The sequence below is a fragment of the Bactrocera latifrons genome, unplaced genomic scaffold (genome assembly GCF_001853355.1).
Source record: "Bactrocera latifrons isolate USDA-ARS-PBARC rearing strain unplaced genomic scaffold, ASM185335v1 scaffold_17, whole genome shotgun sequence".
Classification (NCBI taxonomy): Eukaryota; Metazoa; Arthropoda; class Insecta; order Diptera; family Tephritidae; genus Bactrocera; species Bactrocera latifrons.
In genome coordinates, this window is record NW_017535185.1 from 500,410 (window position 1) to 524,890 (window position 24,481).

The window sequence follows — 24,481 nt, forward strand, 5'->3', positions numbered from 1 at the left end:
AGAAATATAATCCAAATGAAAATTTGATTCCTAAATGCCGCATGGAAACAATTTTTATTCCCGAGTTTAGGATTAAAATTAAAAAAAAAATTATTTGTGCTCAAACCTCATTAACTGCTCTACCAAATTTAATCACCTTTAATGCATAATATTATCTTAACAACTTATACTGCCTTCTCAGTATGCCATCTTACGTCCAAGACTTGTCAAAATCGAGCGTTAACTTTTCAAGGCCCCAGATATTAATTAAGAGGACCTCAAAATCTCATAGAAGATTATAAATTCAAATGCTGGACAACATTACTGATTGCATAAATCAATATTAATATTTAGATAACGTATATTTCGGGTAAGCCATGGCGTATGAGTTATCACTTTGTCATGATTTGCTCTCAAATCTCCTAACAGTAAAATACCTCATAACCGGACACCCACCGTCGCAGTGTTTTTGGCCGACTAAGCAGACGTCTCTATATGGAGGCGTGGCAAAAAAGTATTTAAAATGGAACGTTAGTGCCAAAAGCTGCAACTCAGACTATATTGCTATTGTACTAATGAGTATGAGTCAATATCCGCCAGGAGTGAATGAATGACAGTTATCTCATTAGTTACTTTTGAGCCAACAACTTGTTTGCTGTGATCATTCTACTTATTGCTCTTAAAAAAAACTATCTCAAAGTAACAAATATGAATAAAAAAATAAAAAAGTTTGGGCCATAAATTACACACAGTTATGAGGGGTGTTCGTTATAGGGAATTTAGCCTAGACCGTTTTTCTTGAATTTTTTACGATTGAAGTAATACGATTTTTGAAAATAATTTTATTTTTTGGAACCACTCTGCAGTGTAAATTATTATACTTCCTAAAAAAAAAAAATTTGCGCCATTTTGTTAACAATAAAAATGTTTACAAGTCCTTCGATCATTGCCTGTTTTCAACTATATTCATAGCTCCGCCCAAAACAACGCCACAATTCACACCAGCAAGCATACATATGGATATTTTTATAGTTTTTTCAACACCCACATGATCAACACCATCCCAACAGCCAATACAATTTGAGGCACCTGTCGAATGCCAATAAAATAAACACACAAATTAAGGCATACAAACGCTAAGTGTGAGTGTATGTGTACAAGCTAAAAGATACTAATATAATATTATATATGTATGTATGACCATATGTATACATTTCTATTATTATTCTAAGCACTCCCCGTCGGCACACATATCATATCAAGTTGCCAACAAACAAAGATATAGATAGACAAATGGACAGCATTGGTGACAATCGATCAAAGTGTGCCGCATCGTCGTTTACGAGCGTGTACGCTGAATGATTCATAAAACTTGGCAATACGCAAATTGTGTGTATATACATATATGCGCTATAAGTATATGCAAATATGAATATTAGTGCATTAGTAAATATTATAGCGACTTATGTATTCTATTAAAAAGAAATTCGCACAATTAATTTCCTGACATACAAGTAAAGCTCGACAATAAAATAACAATGGCCTTAAGCCTTAGAAGTGACAAATTCACTCGGAATAGCAATATATCATGCGTTAATCGAAGGTGTTGCCTGGGTAGCCATACGAAATGGGGTGCCTTCATTTATCAAATGTGAAAAATGAGAAATTTGATCTTAGAAACGTGAATGATTCGACAAGTTGTCAATATAAAAATTGTTTTCATTAATTACACATATAAATTATATGATTTTAGAAAATATAGGGTACCTTTTTTAGAGGTATAATTTTTATTATGATATTTAAAATAAATAAATATATGTATGTAATCTGTAAATACACATATACATATGTATGTATAAATTGTATGACGCCAAAAAATATAGGGTGCCTTTTTGGGGTTATAGAACTTTTAGATATTTCAAATACATATTGGTTTCCAATTTAAAAGTTATTTTCATTAATTACACATATAAATTTTATAATTTCAGAAAATATAGGGTTCTTTTTTAGAGGTAAAAAAACTTTTAATATTTTTCAAATAAATATATTTTTGTATATGTATATGCATATAGTCTATAAATATATGTATAAGTGCACAAATAATATGATGCCAAAAATAGAGGGTGTATTTTTGGGATTATAGATTTTTTAGTGATATTTCAAATACATATTGGTTTCCAATGTAAAAATTGTTTTCATTAATTACACATATAAATTTTATAATTTCAGAAAATATAGGGTTCTTTTTTAGAGGTAAAAAAAATTTTAATATATTTCAAATAAATATATGTTTGTATATGTATATACATATAATCTATAAATATATGTATAAGTGCACAAATAATATGATGTCAAAAATACATACATACATGGTTTCCCAACTGTATGTATCCCATATTGGTTTGATTAACTGACTTAACGTATACCCACAGAGAGTAGTATAACGGAATTTCATTATGGGAACCAGAAGGTCGTCTGTTTATGATTCGACACCTATGTTTTGGTTAGTCCTACAAAGTGATTGTTTATTTCATTTTTTCTTAATGCAATATTGCCAAGGGAAACCAATAAGCTACCAGTTTCATTCATAAATAACGGCAATGTTGTGTTCATCACCATTTTAAAATTGGTATGGACCTAGTATGCCTACGTCATGCTAAATACCCCAGGCTTAGTCTAATCAGAATTTTTTCTACTCCAAATAGTCCAATTTCCCGTGATTAAGTACCCATCAAGCCAGAAATTCACTGATGTATAGATAGTACTCTGTTTTTTGGATTTAAATTTTCACGAATTTTCCTCATACATTTATCCTCACGAGCTTACATAATAATTCGACAAAGAATAATGAGCATAAATGTGAAAAGCATGTGTTTACTTTGACAGCTGGTTTGGCAACTAATCCTCTCGTAAATTTTACGGCTATAAAGTAAAGCACCCGGTATGGAAAACGTTTCAATTTGATGCAAAAACAATTTCAAAAAACATTTATTTATACTATTTAAGTTATTAAGTAAGTATTTCTAAAATAAAATTATATTCTACTCTTTTAAATTTATTTTTTATTTTTATTTTTTATTCTGTTTTGCATATTTACATAAAATTTTTTTTTTTTTTAATTATTTAAAAAGATTTTACAAATTGTTTTTTTCTTTTATTTTGCGTTCATATTTGCACTTCATTGATATATTGATATTTATATTTTGTAAGTAATATAGCATATATGTATATATGTATATCTGTATATCTTTAATAATATTTAAGCTAGCCCACCTAGCGTAAATAATCAAAGGCAAGTGCCTTCCACTGCTTAGTAGGTGTTTAAATTTAGCAAAATTGTCACATTTTTCTTTTTTTTTAATTTTAATTTATTTTATTTTATTTCTATTTTTAACTTTGTACTATTTTATTCTCAACAGCCGCGGCGCACATTCTTCATTGGCCTCGTCGACGCGTGTCAAATGCGCTAATGCCACAGTGATCGTGATGCGGCTTTTAGCAAAGCTATTTTTTACAAAGATTTTTATTATATTTATTTTTTATTTTGTACTGTAAAATGTTTCATGATATATATGTATGTAATCTGAGCAAGTTTCCTTTGTTTTTAATACTAGGTATAAATCTATATGTATGCCTGTATATAGAACTAAAATTGATCTATATCGGAATGTGTGTAGACCATTATCTGATAAGCATTACTTCATGTTAGTAAATATTAAGACTTTTAAGGGGTTATATGCAATAGTGAATTTGAAATTTGTAAGAAAATAATTCCCGAATATTTGAAGTTAACTCGGTAAATAGTTTTATAGATAGGTTTTGTAAGATTTTTTTAACTTATTTTAATCGGCTGATAAAATTTCAAACGTGTTTTCTCGAAATTTGTTGAGTTTGTAAGAAGGTATGGCAACCAAGATGCTTTAACCTTAGTGTGGCGAAAGCTGGGCAGTGGAGGAGAAAGTATTTAGATGTTTCCAAATCATACGTCTTGCTAAGAGCTAGTAATTCAATGGACCTTTTACGTTCTACTCTAGAGCTTGCTGAGCTCGTGCGAACTACCATAAGGGCAGTCATCTGGTCTTTCAAACGGAGTAGAGGTTTTCCTTTTCCTCTGCTTTCCCCAGCTGGTACTGCGTTGAATACTCTCATAGCTGGAGTATTTTCATCCATTCGGATCTCGTACAGCTGATCATCCCATTGACTGCGGTATTCACCCCGGCCAATATGTAAAATACCATAATTCTTCCCCAGAATCTTTCTCCCGCAAACTCTGAACGCCGGCTCATCAGATATTGTCATCGTCCATGCCTCTGCGGCATATAGCAGAACGGATGATGAGTGACTCAGAGGAATTTAGTCTTTGTACGTCGAGAGAGGACTTTACTTCTCAATTGCCTACCAGCTGTACACTCTTATAGAATATTGTACCACTCTATTTAGATATGCAGCTCGAATTATTTTCTCCAGGAGTAGATTGAAGAAGCTGCACGATATGAAGTCGTTTTGTTTTAAACTTTATTTGGTATCGAACGGCTCCGAGAAGGACCTCTACCGATCCTGACGTAGCTTTTGGTATTGCTCGACGACAATTTGCACAGAGGTTTTAGTTTTACGGGAATACCAAATTCAGACATGTCGATATAAGGTCCATTGCTGCCAAAAAAACTTTGAAATTGATGAGAGGTGGTCGATCCTCTTTTTCTTTTGAAACTCAGTCCTTATATTTCCTCGTTTTCTTTTGAAACTCTGTCTCCATATTTTGCAATCCATTTTCTTTAGCAGCTATGTTTTTGAAGCTGCAAGCAGCTGCTCAGTTTATTAACCTTGAAATCTTCACAGAATTTATGAAAAGTCGTAGTATATTTGAAAGCTTCATAACAACATGACTGCTTTAGACATTTCTAATTATTATCTGCTAACTGGCGCACACATTTTCAGAGCCTAACAAGAGTAGCATGTACAAAGCGAAGCAGAAATATGGTTTTAAAACGCTTTTCATTAAACTAAGTACCCAGAAAGTAAATGCACAACTTGCCGTTTATTAAGATAAATGAATTAATTAACATATGTAGTTATATATGTAGATGCGTTTGTGTTTGTGAGTGAGTGAAGAGTCTATTTAGATGAGCACTTCGGCCATTTATACAAAGCCAAGCGCCATAAATTTGCCTATATGCAATCAAAAACTGTACGCTGCAAGTATATACATATGTATATATAGTGTGATGGTCCGTCTGCTGCGGCATGCAAATGCAAATGCTTGCGCTTGCCATGTATTCAACCAACAACTTCATATAGAAAACACTGCACTTAACTGGCCAAGCCAAAGTGTGTGCATTCACTTGAATGGCTAATAAAGATCTATGAATACATGGCACGCATGTGCAATTACATACAAACAAATATGTACGACGATAACTAATGTGTAAGTATGGCAACTACTCGAGTTTACAGTAATATCTCTATACACATACTAGTTACATACATACAWATGTGTATATGTGCATACACAAAAGCAAATTAATGCAAATGCATATTAGAATTGTGGCTCTCTGCATATCTCATGCTCATAAGCATTTATTCATCACTTTCAATTAAAATTAAAATTGCCATTGCCGATGGCCGATGGCTGATGGCTGGCAACTAATGCGTCCACTTAGCAGTAACGGCAGTTAATGTCTTTACTTTGATTAGATGCAGGCGTGCTGTGGATTATGATTAAAGCGAATTTTTCATTTTTGCCACAAATAGTTGGCTTTGTTGTTGTTGTTTTATGTTTGTTGCTTTTTGCTTTTTGCAGTTGTTGTTGCTGTTATTTTTGGTGTTGTTCTTATTTTGATTATTGTTGTTGTCGTTATTTGTTGTTATTATTTTTGTAATTGTTGCTGTTACTTTTGGTGTCGTTGTTATTTTTATGGTTGTTGTCATTTTTGTTGTTGTAATCTTGTAAATGCACCAGCAAAATTCTAAATATTATTGCATAACATTAAATACAGCAGATCTTTATTGTTTTGTTGTTGTTTCTGTTATGCAGCTGCAGAAAATTTGCACAGCAATCTCGTGTCTATATGTCTGTCTGTCAATCTTGGCGCTTTACTTTGCAATAGTCCTCACTTTCAATTAGCATGGTTGCTACTTCCATACGCGGCACTGTCAGCAGCCGCTTACCATTCTGATTATGGGCTATGATTTAGGTGGGTGCGTTGGGAAGTTGCTCGTTGCTAGTTTTGATACATAATAATTTATTGAAAATTATGAGCAAATTAATTTCTAAAAATCCAGTTTTTGTAGAAATTTCCTATAATAAATAAAATAATTTGAACTTTGTGACGTGTTTCGGAATATTCACGAGGTTCAGAACCATTTGGTATTGTTCCGCGCACCTGGCAAAAAGCAAGTCCTTCAAATTTCAATAATCTTCCAAGATTTTTTAGACTTTTATTAAGCACTTGGCACCTTTTTTCTAAAACATAAATCACCTTGCCAACAACTTTTCCGAAGAAAACTCTTTCTACATAGTTACAATTCTAATAAGGTTCTGTTACAGTCACTAAGGTAATGATAGACTTACTGCTCTGGAGCGCAGTCCCCTTCAGAGAAGGCTGATTAAGGAACGCCTAACTTCATTATCAATGGCATCGAGTCACTTTGTGATAAGAATTGCTGCCAGGCCACAGCGCAATCGCAGCCAAATGTAAAGCTGATAAGCTGGCAAGGAAAAGTGCTCTAGACTCGCTATCAGTATAATGTGTTTTACTCTACTAGAAGCAGTGGGTTACCGTTGGCTCATGCGCTGTTGTAAGATCCTTGGGCCCAAGATCGATGGTAAAAGATCTGCGTGTTTTTTGCCCACAGTAACTCTCCCTAGCCTAGCCTCTCCGTAGTTGTGGGTGTTCTAATAGGCAATTGCCATGTAGGTATTCATGCTTTAAGGTTGAAAATATTATCGGACGTCAGCTACATATTTATTCCACCGAACTGGTGCGAATAGCAACTAAATGCCTGAGCACATTTTTATTGGCCACACGGCGCTTTGATGGATTTTAAGTGTGAATTACAGGAATTAAAGTTTTATGGTTTCACGACCTCTGCATTAGCCATCATTATGGCCTAAACTAGTATGGTTCCAAAAATCGAACTTCAATACTACAGCAAAGCAATCTCAGACAACTTAGCGGAAACTTAAAAGCCGAGCAGAAGGCTCAGCGGTCTCGGCAAATGAAGAATATGAAATTATTTTGTGAAACTGCTACGGAAGAAACACTTCAAGGTGTTACTTCAGGGCAATAAAGATCTGAGACGAACGAACCTTCGCTAACGTAAAGAGGTTCTTTTTAGTGCCAGCGAATGCAGCTGTGAAAATGGTGTAATTAGCACTGAATATTTGGGTTGATAAGGAACCAGTGACGTGGTTTTTATGAAGTTGTTTATAAAAAAAAATAAAAGTATGTTTTCTACGAGCGTTGATCTGTCGGCGACCATCTGAAATGATAGGAAAGTATGTTTTCTACGAATGTTTTTCTGTCTATTGACGGATATTATCAAACTTTCTAGTACAAATCTAACATGAAAGTATAACTGAAGGTGTATTCAACATATGTATAGAATCGAAATAAAACATGTAAAACGTTCAATTATTCGTTAAAATCAAATAATAGAAGAACTAGCTCTTCCAAATATATAATTATGATGAATTATAAGTCATCACTCTCCAAAAGCTTGAGCTTCAGATCTATTCTCCACCAGTTCCTCAATCTTTTCATTTTAAGCGTTTTGCTACTTAATCCATTAGCTCCACAATGCACCCACGCAACTGAACTCAATTTTTCATAGACGGCAATTTCGCCATGCCTGTCTTTTTTTCCTAATTTTCAACAGGGTACACTTTGCATTTGCTGCCTACATTTCTAGGCAGCAATGCTTCCCTAGATTTTCTCTAGTAGGAGTGTAGCCCCCATACTTTCAGTTGCTTTGATGTTCGTCAAGTGCATCATAGTTGTGCTGCTTCAGCAACTGCTGCCAACGTCATAGCGAAGATTGGTGCTCAAACGCTTTCGCGGCCTCTTTGTCAGGCGGCCATGGCGCACACACACACATACAGAGATAGATCCACAAAGGCATACTTCAAATTGCCTGTCAGCGAGACACTTTATTTATGGCGTGTTAGAAGTGTCATTAAAAATTTGTAAGTACGATTATGTTGACAGAAATGCCATTTGACTAGCTTCATTATGCATGGTCTCTACTTTGCCATTTGCATTCTCAAATGAATATGCATGATTTGGCGTTTTGCATTGTGAAATTGTAAATATTTAATCCATTTCATGTGAGCTTACATTTACTGGTGTCCGATCAAACTGTTAATCCGCAATGGCGTTAAACTGATGCTGTTCAATAATTTAATAATGAAGTCTTAGCAACAGCGCTGTTGTATGAATGAGGTTATGTAAATGGAATAATTGCTGTCAGTTTTAATGAATATAAATTAAAATGCAGATTGACAGATCCTGTTGTCGTAGATCGTTTATCATGGATATGGTTAGTTAGTTTATTGAGAAGTTGAAAGAGAAGTTAGATAAGTCGTCTGACTGGCAAGCTCCAACGAATTTACGCAGTCGCTACTGGTGCAGTAGCGCAGGTGCAATAGTCTATCGAGAGGTAACCAAGTGCACCTTATCTAAGTGCCAGGTCACAAAGGTATAGCCGGGAATGAACTGGTTGATGAGCTCGCCCGTTTCGAAGTATCCACTAACATGGTAGGACCTGAACTCTTCATCGCGCTGAGTGATTATACAATAAAGGAACTGCTCCGCAAGAAAGAAGGAGTCGACAGGAAGAGGTATTAGCCGCAACTCCGAGGCATGCGCAATCCCAAGTTACTTTCCTAATGGGTGGTTACAACCTCAGCAGGTTCATATATGTAATTAGCCTCCCAAGGGTCAAACTCTGGCTACTTGTCATATTCCACACTGACCACGAGAAGCGCAAGAAGTATTTACATAACACGGAACGCAGCAGAAGCGCTGACGCAGAATCAAATAGGGATCACAACGCTTTATTAGAACTTAGAAGAATATTGGAACTTATCAATATACCGTACTAAGTGTCTACTAGTCCGAAAGGACGAAAACACCCCAGCTCTGAAATTTTTCGACGCAGCACCGCCGGCGGCAGCAGAGGAAGAGGAAGTCCTCCACTCCGTTGGAAATGCCAGCCGCAGAGGGACCTGTGTTTAATTTGTAAGATCAAACATTGATCTCAAAAAAGAATCTTAATCTTTTCTTATCGCCGGTGGAGGGAAAATAAAGATCTTTGGTAATAGCTAACAAAACAAACAGTTATGTAACCGATAAGGACCGGATTTGTATTTGATGAAGCACACTATACTCGGCAGCATTCTTCCAACTCGTTGAAGAAATGTTTTCTGGCTCTACAAAATCAGCAATACTATTTTTTAAGAGGGGTTCGACGCTAGAGAAGTAGGATTAAGCGAAATACGCAAAACTTCCTTTATTTTATGTACTTTTCTCCACATTTTACCCCTTTACTCACGTATCTAAAGATAATTATAATATTTTTATAATACTTTTTTTAATTTTTAATGATCCGCTAATAAAAGACTCAGCTTCGTTTATAACAACATAAAAAATTCCCAAAATTAAGCGCACACTGTAAGGGTCTCATATTTCCCCATTAACCCATTGTTCGTCAACTATAATAATTCATAGTACTGTCAACTTTAAGCCAATTCGAATTAAAAATGCATACTAAATTCCACACTATATGATGGAAGAAATTTTTATGATATTTTTAAATAATTGCCCAAGCTATGACTGCGACAAATTCAACGCATAAAAAAGCACTTGAGATCACTTCAAAGTGAGAAAGTCACTAAAAATAGAGCTGTAGAGAATTTCGCGCAAATACACGTACAAAAACAAATAAAAAATAAGTAAAATATATATTTATGTATGCATGTATGTAGTTGAATTTATGCCCGCAGCCAGAGGATCTTAAAAAGGAGGAACGACAAAGCAACGCCTCAAGGAATTACACACTTAATTAATGAGTGTTTTTGATCTTGCTCGGTTATGTTTTGTTGTACTTATACGCACATAATATTGTATAATATATAAATGTACATACGTACATATGTAGTTAAGCTATATAAAGACGAGGGAAGTTTTACAGAGCAATGAAAGGCTTTGTAAAAAAAGTTTTAGAGGCGTTATGATATTTCCATATATCTTGCGTCTAAGCTATTGAAGTGAAACCCCTTTAAATAAAGGCCATCATCCTATTTGGGTGATTTCCCTTTGTCCCGGGACGACTTTTACATTACTGCAGGGAAAGGTTTCCCAGATGGACCTAGTGCAGGTAAGTTGCTAATATTTCGATACTTTTTTAGTGAGTACACTTTCACTTTCCACGTGAAAATCAACGCTGCAAGTTCAGAACTTTCAGCTTCCCATGAGAGCTTCCATATAGAAGTCAAAACAAGATTATTTACCAGCTTAATGTTAAAATTTACTTGAGGTACTCAAGTAATTTTGGCATCCTCTACTTTTATAACCTTGCTAACGGTAATTTTTATGAAATATTAGGTTGTCAAAAAAGTCTTGCGGTATTTTCGCTAGTTGGCGCTGAGAGCGCGTAGTTCTAGTTTTATTCGTCGCATCGGGTCATGCTATAGAAAGCTCATTTTACGCTCTAACACGTGTTTGACTGATTGTCGTTTCTTTTAAGTCGTTCGTGAGTTATAGCGCCGCCAACCTGGAGCAAAAAAGGCAAAAATGCATCTCAAGTCGCCAATAAAATTTGTGCAGTTTATGGACCCGATACAGTTTCCATTTCCACCGGACAACGATGGTTTCAACTTTTTCGTTCTGGTGTAGAGATGGTCGAAGATGCGCCACGTTCCGGAAGGCCTGTCGTCGAGAATTGCGATAAAATCACTGAATTGGTCGAAAGAGACCGGCATAATAGCAGCCGTAGCATCGGTCAAGAGCTGGGCATGAGTCATCAAAAAAAATTTTATGAACAATTGAAAATTCAATAAAAAAAACCACAAGAAATACCGCAAGACTTTTTGACAATCTAATATTACAAGGATAAGTCGTTAGCATTGAGTTTATATTGGTCTTTAGTACGTAATTAAGAGCTTAGCTGATGAAAAATCTTGTTAGTATTACTTGAAACTCTCTCCTACAGTGATCACGTGACACATAAAACTTTTTGTCTAACATTAACAATATCAATGTCCACAGAGTGGTAACGAGTCTGATCAACCAAATATCCTTTTGGGAGATCCGTAGTATGACTATTTCCTGATCTAAGAAAATATTTCATAATTGGACTTTGGTCTGACATTAGTAAGCTCAATATGGACACGGTTTGAACGTCCAATCGATTTCAATGAGTTTTGTCAATAATTTCTAGCTTGGGAATGCTTTTGGGGGAGATCCGTAACATAATTGATTCCTGAGCTCTTGTGATCTCAGTAGATTTCGTTTATGTCTTTTTGGCCTGACATTAGAAATCCTCATCAGTTGTACATTCTTTCGCATCAGTTTTGTCAATCATTTCTATCTTAGCAAGGTCTTTTGGGAGATCCGCTGAACAATCGTCCCTTGAGCTCTTGCGATCACTATGGATTTCGCTAAATAAGTACTTTGCTTTTAAGTTTTACTGTTTAGATTTGCCAATCTCTATTTCTTTTTTGATTCTAGTAGACTTTTTTAAGTAAAAAATAAGGTTTTCGAACCATGCGAGGATCAACTTTGGTCCTACATATGAGCTTTTCTCCATTCCTTGGCTTTTTGACGCTAACAATATATCATCGCTTACAAAAATAATTAAATATTTCATAAAATAAATGATAATACTGGAATAGGGACTGAATTTACAACTTAGAAAACTATAATATTAAAAAACCCTTGTTTTATCAGACTAACCTCGTGCGAACTAACTCAATAATTTTGCGGGAAACGGCAAGAAACAAAACTAAAACTCGGTACAAGAAGTCTAAACGAGTAGCACTACAATAAAGTCAAATAAAGTGATTGGACTCGAAGAGCTGCTACAAAATGATTTGGAGTTGTTGAGCCGCCACAATAAATGAGGACATTATGAAGTGACAAAAAGCTATTTCTTTGGAATATTTCATGTGACTTAGAACTTTTTTTTACTTTTTGAATCACTTTTGCTTCTGTTGTTGTACTTTCTGAATGCAAAAATCAAGCGGAACACAACAGACAAACAGGCTGAGGGTCTCGTAGCGGCACAGCAAATTTCCCTACCAAACGAATTGCCGCTCCACCCCCAGCTACAAGTAAGTACAGCAACGGATAACACTGTCACTGTCTGTCAGTTTGTCGGCCCACGCCGCTGTCGCGTTTCCCATATATCACACGACAGTCGCGTTGATAATAATGCGAATATAATCCCATGAAGTATATGGCGGCTGCTTGTGTGTCAGTGACATTTTATGTGGCAGCGCGGTGCAGTGTTGCACAATTCACGCTAATCTACATTGGGTGGCAGTGAACATCTCGAAATTGTCACACAGTCGCAAAAGTGACATTCCAAAACAACACATATGTATGTATTTATGTGCCTTTATAAACAAATAAAAAGTCAAAGAGAAACTACGCGAGTGGCGCGAGGCGTGCGGAAGCTGCCGGTGGTGCCTCTGTGGCAAAGTGGGAATCGTCAGTGCGCAGTGTGCGCCGGGTAACAAGGCTAAGCAGGAGAGACAATTGTGTGTGAGTGTGTGTACTGCTCGTTTGCAATGAGGCACGACACAATACTTTGCTGCTTTTCGGATGTATGCCTAATTATTTCATGATTAACTGAAGTTCAAAGCAAAAGCGAGAAAATTAACCACAAAGGTAAATGCTAACTGTGACAATTGAAGATGTTAGCAAACGTGGACTCAAGGGTGTATGGCGAATTTGTGGAGAAACCGACATATGTACATAAACACAAGTGGAATTCATCGGCACTAAAATACCGTTATAGAAGTGAAACAGAATTGGCGACAAATTTCCAGGAGGTTATAGTTTAGACAGGCGAAATACCTAGCACTTATAGTGCATAGAAAGCTTCCATGTAGGCCAGATATTGAGGAGAGAGCAAGGAAGAAAGAAGGCCTGCAGTACTCACGTTGAGCTCGCTCGGACTGCTCTCAAAGTTAGTGAAATAATGTCTATTCTGACTATAAGTAGCATCACGTTACTGCGTAATCGACTTTTTTGTATGTCTAGTCACTGATGTCTAGTCAAAAAAAAAACTGAAGGGTTAGGAAGAGGGGAACCCTTGTTTACGTTGTCATCTTGCGTATTAGCACTGGACCTATGGACTGCGAATGCGTTTGGCGGGCATTGCTCGGCGATTTCTTTGCGACAGCTATATCTTTCAGGCTAAGACTAGAGCGCATGAGATCTACGCAACTACTTGTTTTTAGCAAAGTTCATCTTGCCTCATTCTTACTGGATATTTTCCAATTGACATTCCATCCCTTGACATTCCGCCATGCCTTTCTCCTTCATTATCCAGTTATTGGAAGTTTGCACTTCAAAGCACATTTTTGATTTTTGATCCAAATTTTAAGCTGTTCGAGTGAGATCGCTGTTAGGATCGAGCTCTTAACCAAATTCTAAACTACCGTCTTTCGAGAAGATGTGCTAGAAAACTTTGAACACAACACATGTCATTAGTTCTACTTTGACTAGTTTGGGTTCAGTCATGATTAGGAAATGGATTTGATGATGAATTGATGAACGGGAGCACAAGTAGTGGTGGTACAAGTGGTCTTTCCAACAAAGTAGAAGTCTTCCCCTTAATCTACTTCCACCGGCGTGTACTGCTTCGAATACTCTCAGAGTGTTTCATTCATTCGGACGACATGACCTAGCCAACATAGCCGCTGCATCTTAATTCACTGAACTATGTCAATATGGTCGTATAACTCGTACAGCTCATCGTTCCATCGACTGCGGTATTCGCCGGTTCCAATGCACAAAGAAAGGAAGAAAGAAGAACATAAATCTTTCGCAGAATCTTTCTCTCGAAAACTCGTAACGCCCACTCTGCAGATGTGTGCACCATAATGAAGGACGGGAATAATCACAACCGTTTCTACGTTATCATAATTGACCCATATTCTAACTGGCATATTCTGAAGATCCGAAACTGTTCGAATCGCAAAGTAAAGAACAAGCAACTATACGCTTTTAAAAATGAATGACACTTCAAATGAATTACATTCCATTCAAAAATTTTACCTAATTGTAAAACAAGGATGTTTTTATGCACTTTGAACGAAATTTGCAAAATAGAAGAAATGTAAAAAACCCCATATAGACAACAACACATATATATCAATAGAGATATATGACGTAGAAGACCCGCCAACATGCGATCCGGGTGCATTTAATGATGACAAGGTAATAAAATCGAAAGCGCAGCAAGAAACAATGAATGTTTTGTTTACACAATAGCATATTTATGAATACTAATAAGTATAAAAATGTAAATGAAATTCTCAGAAGAATTGACTATATATATTGTGTGAATGTAGTAATAACTGATAACAAAGCACGACCCCAAACCTAAAGTCAGATTGTGAGATGAATTCTTATTAATGCTATGCAAATGTTTAAACCGCAATACTGCGCTGCGCCCTGATAAGCACATAAATTATAGAATTGCATAAAAAACAAGAAAAAATATTGACTTCAGTAGCACCCTTAACAAATAACAAACTTTTCCATACAAGAACTTAATTGCAATCAAGCAATTTGTATGGCAACTATATGCTATATTTGTCCGATATATATAATAGATTTAGGGATTGTAGCGCTGTCTTGGAAAATAGCTTTCGTAAAATTTCGAGAAGATATCTTGTCAAATAAAAAAGTTGTCCATACAAGAACTTGTTTTTGATCGGTTAGCTTGTATGACTGTATGCTATAGAATACCGAATTTAAATGCAATTCTATAGGATTTCGAAAATCCGTACTATTACATAGAATTGGGAACTTTCTAATTGAGAATACCGCTTGTTACTGGCGACTAATAGGAAGAAATCTCTCAGTCTAAGAGCTGACTTCGCTGCCAGTCGCTTGCAAAACAAGTCTGTTGGCCGTAAGTGTAAAATGACTTTTAGTACCTGACTTGGCGTTGTTCTAAGAGCTCCACTGATGACAACATAGTATCTTAATAGTATAATAAAATAGTTTTCTACAAAATAGCTGCATGTACATATTTACATAGTATKTGAGGAAAAAATCAAGTATAAGACGCAACAAATTGATATGCCAACAGTTACTTATTTATGTTAGTAGATAATTCACCGCTATCGACAGCCACTTAGTAATTTCATGCTAACACAAGCAGTTTGTCAACTCACCGTAGGGCACCTTATCGTCTTGGTTGTCATCCAGCGATGTCGCCGATGAAGACGCGTCATCGTCCCACTCCTCAGCTGTATTGACATACGGCGCTGTAACCACTTCAACGCTATCGCCATCAGCAACAACATCCATAATATCATCAGATGAGTTGGAGTTGCGTGATTTTTTATTTTGCCGCTGACGACGACGATGCTGCCGTTGATGTTGCTGCTGCTGCTGTTGTCGCCGTACGCGCTGTTGCTGTTGGCGTTGCTGTTGCTGTTGCTGTTTGCTCAAAACCAAATGTTGCCACATTTTTTTCTCTAACGAATCCATGAACACTGCATCGGCAACGGCGTCCGCATCTGCGCTGCTGCTCTGCCGCAAATGACTAAGCATTTCGTGCGCCTGCGTCGTCGTGTATTTATCGACCAAATCCTCAACGCTCCCGCTGGCAACATTGCTGTTATCGTCGCCATTGCCGGCAGCCTGTGCTGACAAGTGCTGTAGCGTTAGCAACACGATTGTGGTGAGCGTCAGGCAAAATTGCAGGTAATGCATTTGTTTGTTTTATAACTTTTTTGGCTTAAGCGTTTGTTTGTTTGTTGTGTGTATTAGTTTCGTTTTGGTATTTTCTTTTACGCCCAACTTACTTGATAAGTTATTCTGCAGGATATGCTAGTTCCAATCGCATTTGTGTTTCCTTTCACCACGTTCTTTTTCAACGTATTTTCATGGAGTGTTTTATGTTTGTATTTTTCGCAGTATACACTTCTTCATTCATTGAATTTATGAATTTATGTCATTAAATATTTATCACCGGAAATGCAGACATTTCCACTATGTCGCTTCTTCAGCGCATTTTATTGCATTTGCCTGCACTTTATACGTATGCGATAATTTGCGCATTGCATACGCATTCATGCCACACACTATCAGTTGAGCTGCTGAGTAATGAAGAAATTAATAAATAAATAAACACTTATCACTGCACAAAATATATGTTGTTGACTGTTGCACTTTTTATTATATCTTTTTATTATATTCCTTTATATTACACTAAAATGCTTGCTGCTTATTTTATAAATTCAATAGCGCACATTTTCTGCATCAACGAATTTCAATTGTCACTTCTCGCGCAATTACCTAGCTTGTGTCATCGCGTCCTATGTGCCAATTAGTTTTTGTTGTGCATTGCTCATTCTCTACGCATTTTGACACTTGCCCCACTATCTATACGCACTCGCATCCCTACACACACTCGCCCGCATTTATCAGTTTCTGTGCCTGCACTCGTTGGCATATTTTATATTTTAATAACATCTAAATTCTTTACAGCATTCGTTATGCTTTCATACATACAGACATACACTTGTACATATTCGCTTGTTGACACTTGCTACAAGTTATAGCATTTGTTGTTATTTCATTCGTATATTTTGTGCCGGCACACAAACGCTGGCAATATGAGCGCACATTTCCCAATTAAATTTTTAATTGAAATTTGTCGCGGCATATTAAACGCTCTCATTCATTTGGATTTATGTGCATTTTTAATGACGAGTGTACATTTATTTCATCAAGCTAATAAATTTTGTGTGAACAAAATGCCGGCAGCCGATTTAGCATACGATGCAATGTAAACGAGTGAATAGCGATTAATTTCTATGGTGATGAACTCATCTCGCTGAACTATGATTATGAGGATTTAGCGCATGATGCAAAGAAATGTGTTATCATCATTATTATTGGAACAAATGCGTAACTTTTTGCGTTTACGTAAACAAAGTTTAGTAGTGCGGTTTAGGTGAAATTCGAATTTCGTTGGGCTTAAGTTAGAAAACAGTCAGAGAAAAAGTAGAAATTCGTTGAAATGTTGTGGTGGTGACAATGTTATTTGAAGGTCAAACAATTTAAAGTTACGGCTAAAACTAGCAAGCCAAATAAACTAATAGTGTCATCATAAGGCATGTATTGTCTCTTGATACCTAGGAAAGAGGTAGTGATACCACTAGTGTAGAAGATTGTGTTCTTTTTTATATTTTTAATCTGCATAGGGTACATTAAGTTTGCCACGAAATTTGTAATGCTTAAAAGGAAGTGTCGGATAACCTATAAAGTATATATGCATGTAGTATGTACATACATATACATACAAAGTAAAAATTAACAGTGTGAAGAGCCGAGTCGATGTCGCACCGCTCTGCGTGGGAAACTTTTTTATTTCACAAGACATCTGCAGCCCTATGGCACATACATACATATGTATCTGCCATACAAACTGAGCAATCAAAATTAAATTCTTGTATGGAATATTATTTTACTTGACAAGATGACTTCACGAAATTTTGCATAGATTATAGTTGTTGTTGTTGTAACGGCAGAATGCATAGATTATAGTCTAAGACAGCGCTACAATCTTCACGAATATTTCTCACATTGAGACCACTAAAGCATATAGCCATACAAACTGTGCCTTCAAAATCAAGATAAAAGACTTTACTCCCTTTTATGTTATAACAAATACACCTGTGAAGGGTATTATAGCTGCAGTACAGCCGATTCTAACCGTTTTTCTTGTTTTGGACTTCGTTTGCATATCCAACAAATAACGTAAACAACTCCGTCATGTCCTCACATGATTATACTATACATATCCCGCGATAATTTCACTGTCCACTTCTGCTCCAATACGCGACATCATTAATTAGTCCAATTGACCTCCATTTCGAAAGTCAAAATTTGAAATCAACAAAGCAACAAAAAGCAGCGTACAACAAACGGCACACGGAATGAGTAACGAGCGGCAGCAGCGAATACGGATAGACAACATAGTAAAAGCACAAAGGCAAACAGAAGCCAGAAGTAAAGCACTTGCGCACACCAACACACACACATACAATTGTGGAGATGGAGTAAAAAATGAGGCAGACGACAGCTGCCAAAAGCAAAGTCATTGAAAAGAGGGGCATTTTAGCTTGTTAAAGGAAGTCAACCACTGACAAATGAAAAAGAAATCTATTATGTGCTTTATGTGCGCAGAAAGTAGTAATTTTGTATGAGCATATGTACTTTACGTATGGTAATAGTGGGTGGTGGCACAGCGTGTTAGCGCGTTTGTAGTTTCCTGACCGTGTGTGGTAAGCGAGATTTGAGCGCACTTAAGGAAGATGCTTTTACCGGTATGTCTAGGCGGACGCTTTTATGTTTTATGAAAAATGGTAAACGCATGCTATTACATTACCTTTTTCCCACAGCACAAACAAGTGGGCGTAACTATGCGCATTGTTAACACGAGCACGCCAACGAAACCACGCTGCCACCCCCTGTGAGCACATCAAAGCAAATTCCCACACACAAATAAAAATGCCATACTTTGATGTTTCTAAATTGCACTCAGCGGTGAGCAAGTAAGAAGAACAAAAACAACAACTACAACAACTATATGCATGCATGTGCACGCATATAATGACGGTAAAAGTACAGCATGGAGATGCAAATAGCGGCACAGCGCGCTTACAAAGTGTAGCCGTTTTGACGCGCGCACGTTTGTATAGCACACTTTGAGGCGCGCAAACATGCCGCGCCAACACACACGCGCACGCCAGCAGCTATTGTGTCTCTCACTCTCAGCAAATAAATATGCTATATATATGTATATATGTGTGTGTGTATGCTGCACAACAAAGGCACACTTTTAAGGACACCGCGCGAGACAGAAGCCAAGCGCGTACCACACAGCCGCTTGTCAAAGGACGGCAGCCGTGCGCCGCTCGTCGGCACAACTCGTTGACAGATAAAACAAGCAAAGCAAAGAAATCCTCTGTGATGTTGCCGACGTCATACGGTACTTCACAGTGGAGCAGCAGCCACTAAGCAACACCGTCAACGCTCACCACCAGCGCCAACTTTGGCGCATCATTGCGCGAATTGGGGCAGTTGCCAGCACCCCCGAACCCCAATCAACTCATTTTATCACTCTTGTTATGCTATTTCACTATTACAACACTATTCGTACACTGACACTACTCAATGCTCTGCGGAGGGAAGACTTCCGGCGTAACGGTGAGAGAATGTACGTACAAGGTAAACTAGCGCACACAAAGCTTTTTGTGACAGACGCGCAGGTGGGTAGTGGTCTTTGAGAAAGACGTCAGCTCAGCGTATTGCGGTAACGATTACTCGTTACATTAATTATGTATGCATATATGTATGTATATATGCTGTGCATAGCAAACAGTCGTGAGGGGACATTATATCAAAGTCCCCGGTTATTTTCGCGCGCAAACGTTGAGTGCAGTTTAAAAGAAAAGTATACAAAAAAGTGAAAAATGGACAAACTATCAAAAAGGAGCCGCTGCACAGATTGCTTTTTGCATTTATATACCGTAAGTAATCCACAATTCATATGTACTTATGTATGTAAATACGTGTGTTTCCGTACACTTATGGCATGAATGTAATACCGGAAGCAAGGATGTACTGGCTAAATGTTATTTTTTTATCATTTATTTTTTTTTTTTAACTCACTTATACAACTTTGCGGAAGTAACACACTTTGCAGCGGAAAGGCAAAAAGCTCTCAATATTTTTTTACCACATATAATTTATAGAATTATATATATATGTATATATAAATATTTTTTTTTTTTTGTTTACTTCTATTTTCGATTTAAACACTGTTTCGCCAAATTTCATATGCAACATACAATTCCAAGCAAGTGAAACATTTATATACTCGCGCACATTTTGTTTCCGTCCGTCTACGCGCACTCGGCACCCATTTAATACGATTGATAAAAGCCAAATAATACGCTGCTGAGCAAAAGCGTAGTAAAATAGTTCGAAATATATACTACACTTTCATGCTAAAACGTAGTTTGGTATGAAAAAATTTCAAAGCAACACTAGCTAGTGAAGGAATTGGAGTTGCCATCTCAAGTGAAGTAGGGAGATAATTGAAATATTTACAAATACTTTTTGATCATACAAAGAAAGTATTTACAATGTGCACATTTTATAGTAAATATGCGTAAATTATATTAAATATATATACACAGCTTGATAGACGTAAAGTTGCATTAAAGTTCAATATTTAAGTTTCATATTCCTTGCAAAATTTTCAAATACTTATTATTAACGATATACTGTTTTTGCAGCTTTAACATTTTTTAATACTCCTACATTAACATATTTTCTATTCACAATCTTTAAATTTATAAAAAAATGAAATAAAATCAAAAAATAAACAATACTACTTCTTTGCATGCAAAATCCCTCAACTTGATCACAAAAATCCTCTACATTTCCACTGTCAAATAGCGCTATTGCTGCCGGCGCTGACGTAGTAGTTGTATTTGTTTTTCACCAATTTGACATTTCGCTGTCTAGCCGTTGTCGCTGTCGTCGTCGCCGTTGCCGTCGTTATCGCAGCTGGGTCTTCGTAGGTTGTTCGTCATTGATTTTTTATTTTTTCCAACGCAGTTCCGCAAACGGCAGTGAAAAAATTTTGTGTCTTTCAAATAAAATTCCCTAACATCATAATTTGTTGCAATTAATTGCAAATTTGTGGACAATTTGCAATTATGGGCGACAATGAGCAAAAGGCGCTGCAATTGATGGCTGAGGCCGAGAAGAAATTAACGCAGCAAAAAGGCTTTCTCGGTTCACTTTTTGGGTGAGTGTGTGTGTGCACCATACTGCTCCAACTGGAGTAGCAGCTCTTAATTGTGTCGTTTATTGAGTAATTACATATGTGGAAATATAAATAAACAATGATTCCTTTGTTCAAGAAAAATTCCGAGTGCTATATATATAGCAGGTGTTTATTGCAAAATTTCATATGTCGCAAGATTATCGATTTTTACACTTGTGTGAAAACAAGAAGTGATGACTAAGCAGTGAAACGTGAAATTTGTATATCATAAATGCAGCTTTAATGTGCTTAAGAAATTACTTCATTTAAAATTATAATTAGAAAAACGACATTCTCATTCAGTTGATAGTTGAAAAGGGTCACAGATATACACTTGATCTCATTCGTTGTGAAAGCAAACGCGTTGTCGTAATCGTCGCCCATAGCGAATTCGATTTTTCACAAGATACCTTTGTACGCAACGCCCCGCCTGTCACCCACTTTGTTGGTGTTTACACAACATGTTTCTCATACTTCATACAAGTTCCTTGTTTTTGTGCGCTAAGTCCTGTGTATACTGAAAATTGTGGCGCAGAAGCATAGCCTTTACGTCGCAACACCTTTCACCCTGCAGTGAGTGGACTTACCCTAATGGGTTAGTGTGTGTGTATAAATCTGTGCACTTTAAGCCGATGTAGGCTCATGCAGCCACTTTAATGCCAACGAATATATGGAGCGGCTGTGTGATTGTGTATTTCACCACTTTGATGTAAATACCTATAGTAATAAGAAGATGTTGTAATACCGTTTGGCGTATTGGGTGGGATGACACCCTACAATATACCGACTTTTAGCTTCTTCGAAAAGCAAGGTTTGCTGCCAAACTTTAGTACTTCCACTTAATCAATATTTAATTATTCATAATTGAGAGATATACGCAGTTTTCAACGAATTTCCTACAAACACATTTTTTTTTTTTTTTAATTAATGTAAATTTTTAACGTCCTTTTAATTTAGAAACTTATTTTATTTTCAGTGGTTCGAATAAGGTTGAAGATGCCATCGAATGTTACCAACGCGCCGGCAATATGTTCAAAATGTCCAAAAATTGGGCTAAAGCTGGCGAATGCTTCTGTGAGGTAGCCAACTTGCATTCACGTGCTGCTAGTCGTCATGATGCCGGTGTGGCATATGTAGATGCCTCCAACTGCTATAAGAAAGTAAGTGCATATAGAAACTCAAAATTGTGAATTTTGTTAACCAAACTGTTAACAATTTACAGATTGATGTCGAGAGCGCTGTCTCCTGCCTACTTAAAGCGATTGACATCTACACCGATATGGGACGCTTTACCATGGCAGCAAAGCATCACCAGAGCATTGCTGAAATGTATGAGAGCGACCCAGGAACGCTGGTAGGTCACAAAAAATTATTATTCTATTTGCTTACATTGTATGCGTGTATTAACTTAACATAACCACACAGGCCAAAGCTGTACAGCACTATGAACAAGCTGCTGATTACTTTAAGGGCGAAGAATCGGTGAGTTCAGCCAATAAGTGTATGTTGAAGGTAGCTCAATATGCCGCACAGTTGGAGGATTACGAAAAAGCCATAAACATATATGAGCAGGTGAGTTATGCTTTTATATATTTATTTGGGGTACTCACAACGTGTCGTACTAGTTTAAAAAGTTTGTTGTTGGATTGCATACTAACATAAGTTTACGCAAATACAACTCTCAACGCTATGCTTTCGGATCGTTATAACTTATAACTTTTTTATTTTAACAATTGCTTTTACTTGCTGTTTAGGTGGCAGCTTCATCGCTGGAAAGTTCACTGCTCAAATATAGCGCTAAAGAGTATTTCTTCCGTGCTGCATTATGTCATCTGAGTGTGGATCTGTTGAATGCTCAACATGCTATTGAAAAATATGCACAGCAATATCCAGCATTCCAAGATTCGCGTGAATTCAAGCTCATTAAGGTGGGTTTAAATCATTTTTTTTAGTTGTTAAAACAGAAGGAGATGTCAGAGATCCTAGATAATATACATATAAATAATAAGCGTGTCGAGCTGAGTCGATTTAACCAAGTCCGTCTGTCTGTCTGTATACACTCAGTTTTTGAAATATCTAACTGAAACTTTAGACACAATAACTTTTCTAGTTTTTCATATTTTTATACATTTTGCAATATTTAAATATTTTTTATACGTATGTATATAATTGTGTTAACATGTTTTTCTTCCACACATATTAGGTGCTTTGCGAACACTTGGAAGAGCAAAACATCGAAGGCTTCACAGAAGCGGTCAAAGATTACGATAGCATTTCACGTCTGGACCAGTGGTATACCACAATATTGCTTAGAATTAAGAAAGCAGCCGATGAGGATCCCGATTTACGATAAATTTATCATTAATATTATTAATTATATACAAAAAAAACAAAGAAAAGAAAATAATATTATTCCAAATAGTAAACGTATATGAAAAAAGAAGCATAAAACTTAAACGTAACTTTTTAAATTCCACATTCACTTGTCGAATATTCAATAGTTATACATACTACATATATATATATAAATACTTTATTTTTGAAACGTACTAAAGTAATCCCAGTTAATTAACAAAATAAAACCAAACCCGATTTTATTTTATTTAAACAGTTGAATAAACAAAACTTCATACACACACAGCTTTTCTTTAAACAAAATCAGTACAATAACAAGAACCACTACACACACACAACTAGACCACAATCTACAGCAGACAGTAACAAATGCTAATGTTTCGTATAACATAACGGAAAAATAATCAACATTATTACTATTATTAACATAATGGAATGGAAGCAATACTAGCTTCTTAATACCGAAAAAACAAAAATAAACATATTTTATTTTAAAATTTCATATTGTGTAATACAAAAATGTTTAATAGCTAACACTAAGAATTGCCTTGCGACAATATGTGTAGTTAGCAGAATTTAAATTGTATGGAAAATGGAATTTTTGCATAACTACCAAGCGCTACAGCTGCGCTAAGCGTTGGCAAACAATGATAGACAAGTGAAATGTTGAATAGAATGTGCGCTAAAACAATAAAATTGTTATAAAATAATTGTGAGAAATTACTGCTCTTACTAACGACGTATGTACAATACAAATGTGGCATAAAAATGCATGTGAAAGTGAGCAAAGCAACTAACGAACATGCAACGCTGACAAAAATATGCAGGAATTTGAAGAAAATGAAGAAATGTGAACTAATTGGCTAGTGCGGTGCGGCGTATGAATGAATGGAAATGCAAACATGCTTGAAATATGCTGTTATATACAATTTAATTGTGTTTTATATTATATAATATATATTGAAATGCGTTCTCGTTTATGGCATATTTTTTGTATTCAAACTCGGTTATATGCACGAACTGTTTGTGTTGGCTGTAAATATAATTTTTATATAAT

The 24,481-nt window shown here is 36.2% G+C and overlaps 2 protein-coding genes across 9 annotated transcripts in view; one reads left to right on the forward strand and one right to left on the reverse strand.

Moving 5' to 3' along the window:
- The window catches only part of LOC108966817 (reversion-inducing cysteine-rich protein with Kazal motifs), a 54,904-nt gene extending 34,744 nt beyond the window's left edge, over nucleotides 1-20,160 (reverse strand). Inside the window, exons 1-2 of one of the 7 annotated variants that reach the window (XM_018929908.1) lie at nucleotides 20,121-20,160; nucleotides 15,392-16,318 (exon numbers count right to left, since the gene is read on the reverse strand). In XM_018929908.1, the coding sequence (XP_018785453.1) occupies nucleotides 15,392-15,935 (544 nt within the window). In that variant the 5' untranslated portion in view covers nucleotides 15,936-16,318; nucleotides 20,121-20,160. Of the gene's footprint in view, nucleotides 1-15,391; nucleotides 16,322-19,904; nucleotides 20,007-20,033 lie in introns of those variants that run through there. The other 6 variants (XM_018929907.1, XM_018929903.1, XM_018929902.1 and 3 more) reach the window with 6 other exon arrangements.
- Nucleotides 20,161-20,757: 597 nt separating this feature from the next.
- LOC108966713 (alpha-soluble NSF attachment protein) lies at nucleotides 20,758-24,134 on the forward strand. 2 transcript variants are annotated; one of them, XM_018929738.1, is made up of 6 exons: nucleotides 20,758-21,051; nucleotides 22,046-22,229; nucleotides 22,292-22,423; nucleotides 22,495-22,641; nucleotides 22,824-22,997; nucleotides 23,273-24,134. In XM_018929738.1, the coding sequence occupies exons 1-6, from the start codon at nucleotides 20,960-20,962 to the stop codon at nucleotides 23,420-23,422; spliced, it is 879 nt and encodes a 292-aa protein (XP_018785283.1). In that variant the 5' UTR covers nucleotides 20,758-20,959; the 3' UTR covers nucleotides 23,423-24,134. The 2 variants fall into 2 exon arrangements, with proteins under 2 accessions (XP_018785283.1, XP_018785284.1); XM_018929739.1 differs by lacking the exon at nucleotides 20,758-21,051 and adding an exon at nucleotides 21,711-21,778.
- The last annotated feature ends 347 nt before the right edge of the window (nucleotides 24,135-24,481 follow it).

What these genes read in the sequence shown, in the direction of transcription:
- LOC108966713 (XM_018929738.1), top strand. Translation starts at nt 20,960, where the DNA reads ATGGGCGACAATGAGCAAAAGGCGCTGCAATTGATGGCTGAGGCCGAG. An exon ending in CCTCCAACTGCTATAAGAAA is followed by an intron (nt 22,230 to 22,291) that starts GTAAGTGCATAT and finishes AACAATTTACAG; the next exon opens with ATTGATGTCGAGAGCGCTGT. An exon ending in GTGAATTCAAGCTCATTAAG is followed by an intron (nt 22,998 to 23,272) that starts GTGGGTTTAAAT and finishes CACACATATTAG; the next exon opens with GTGCTTTGCGAACACTTGGA.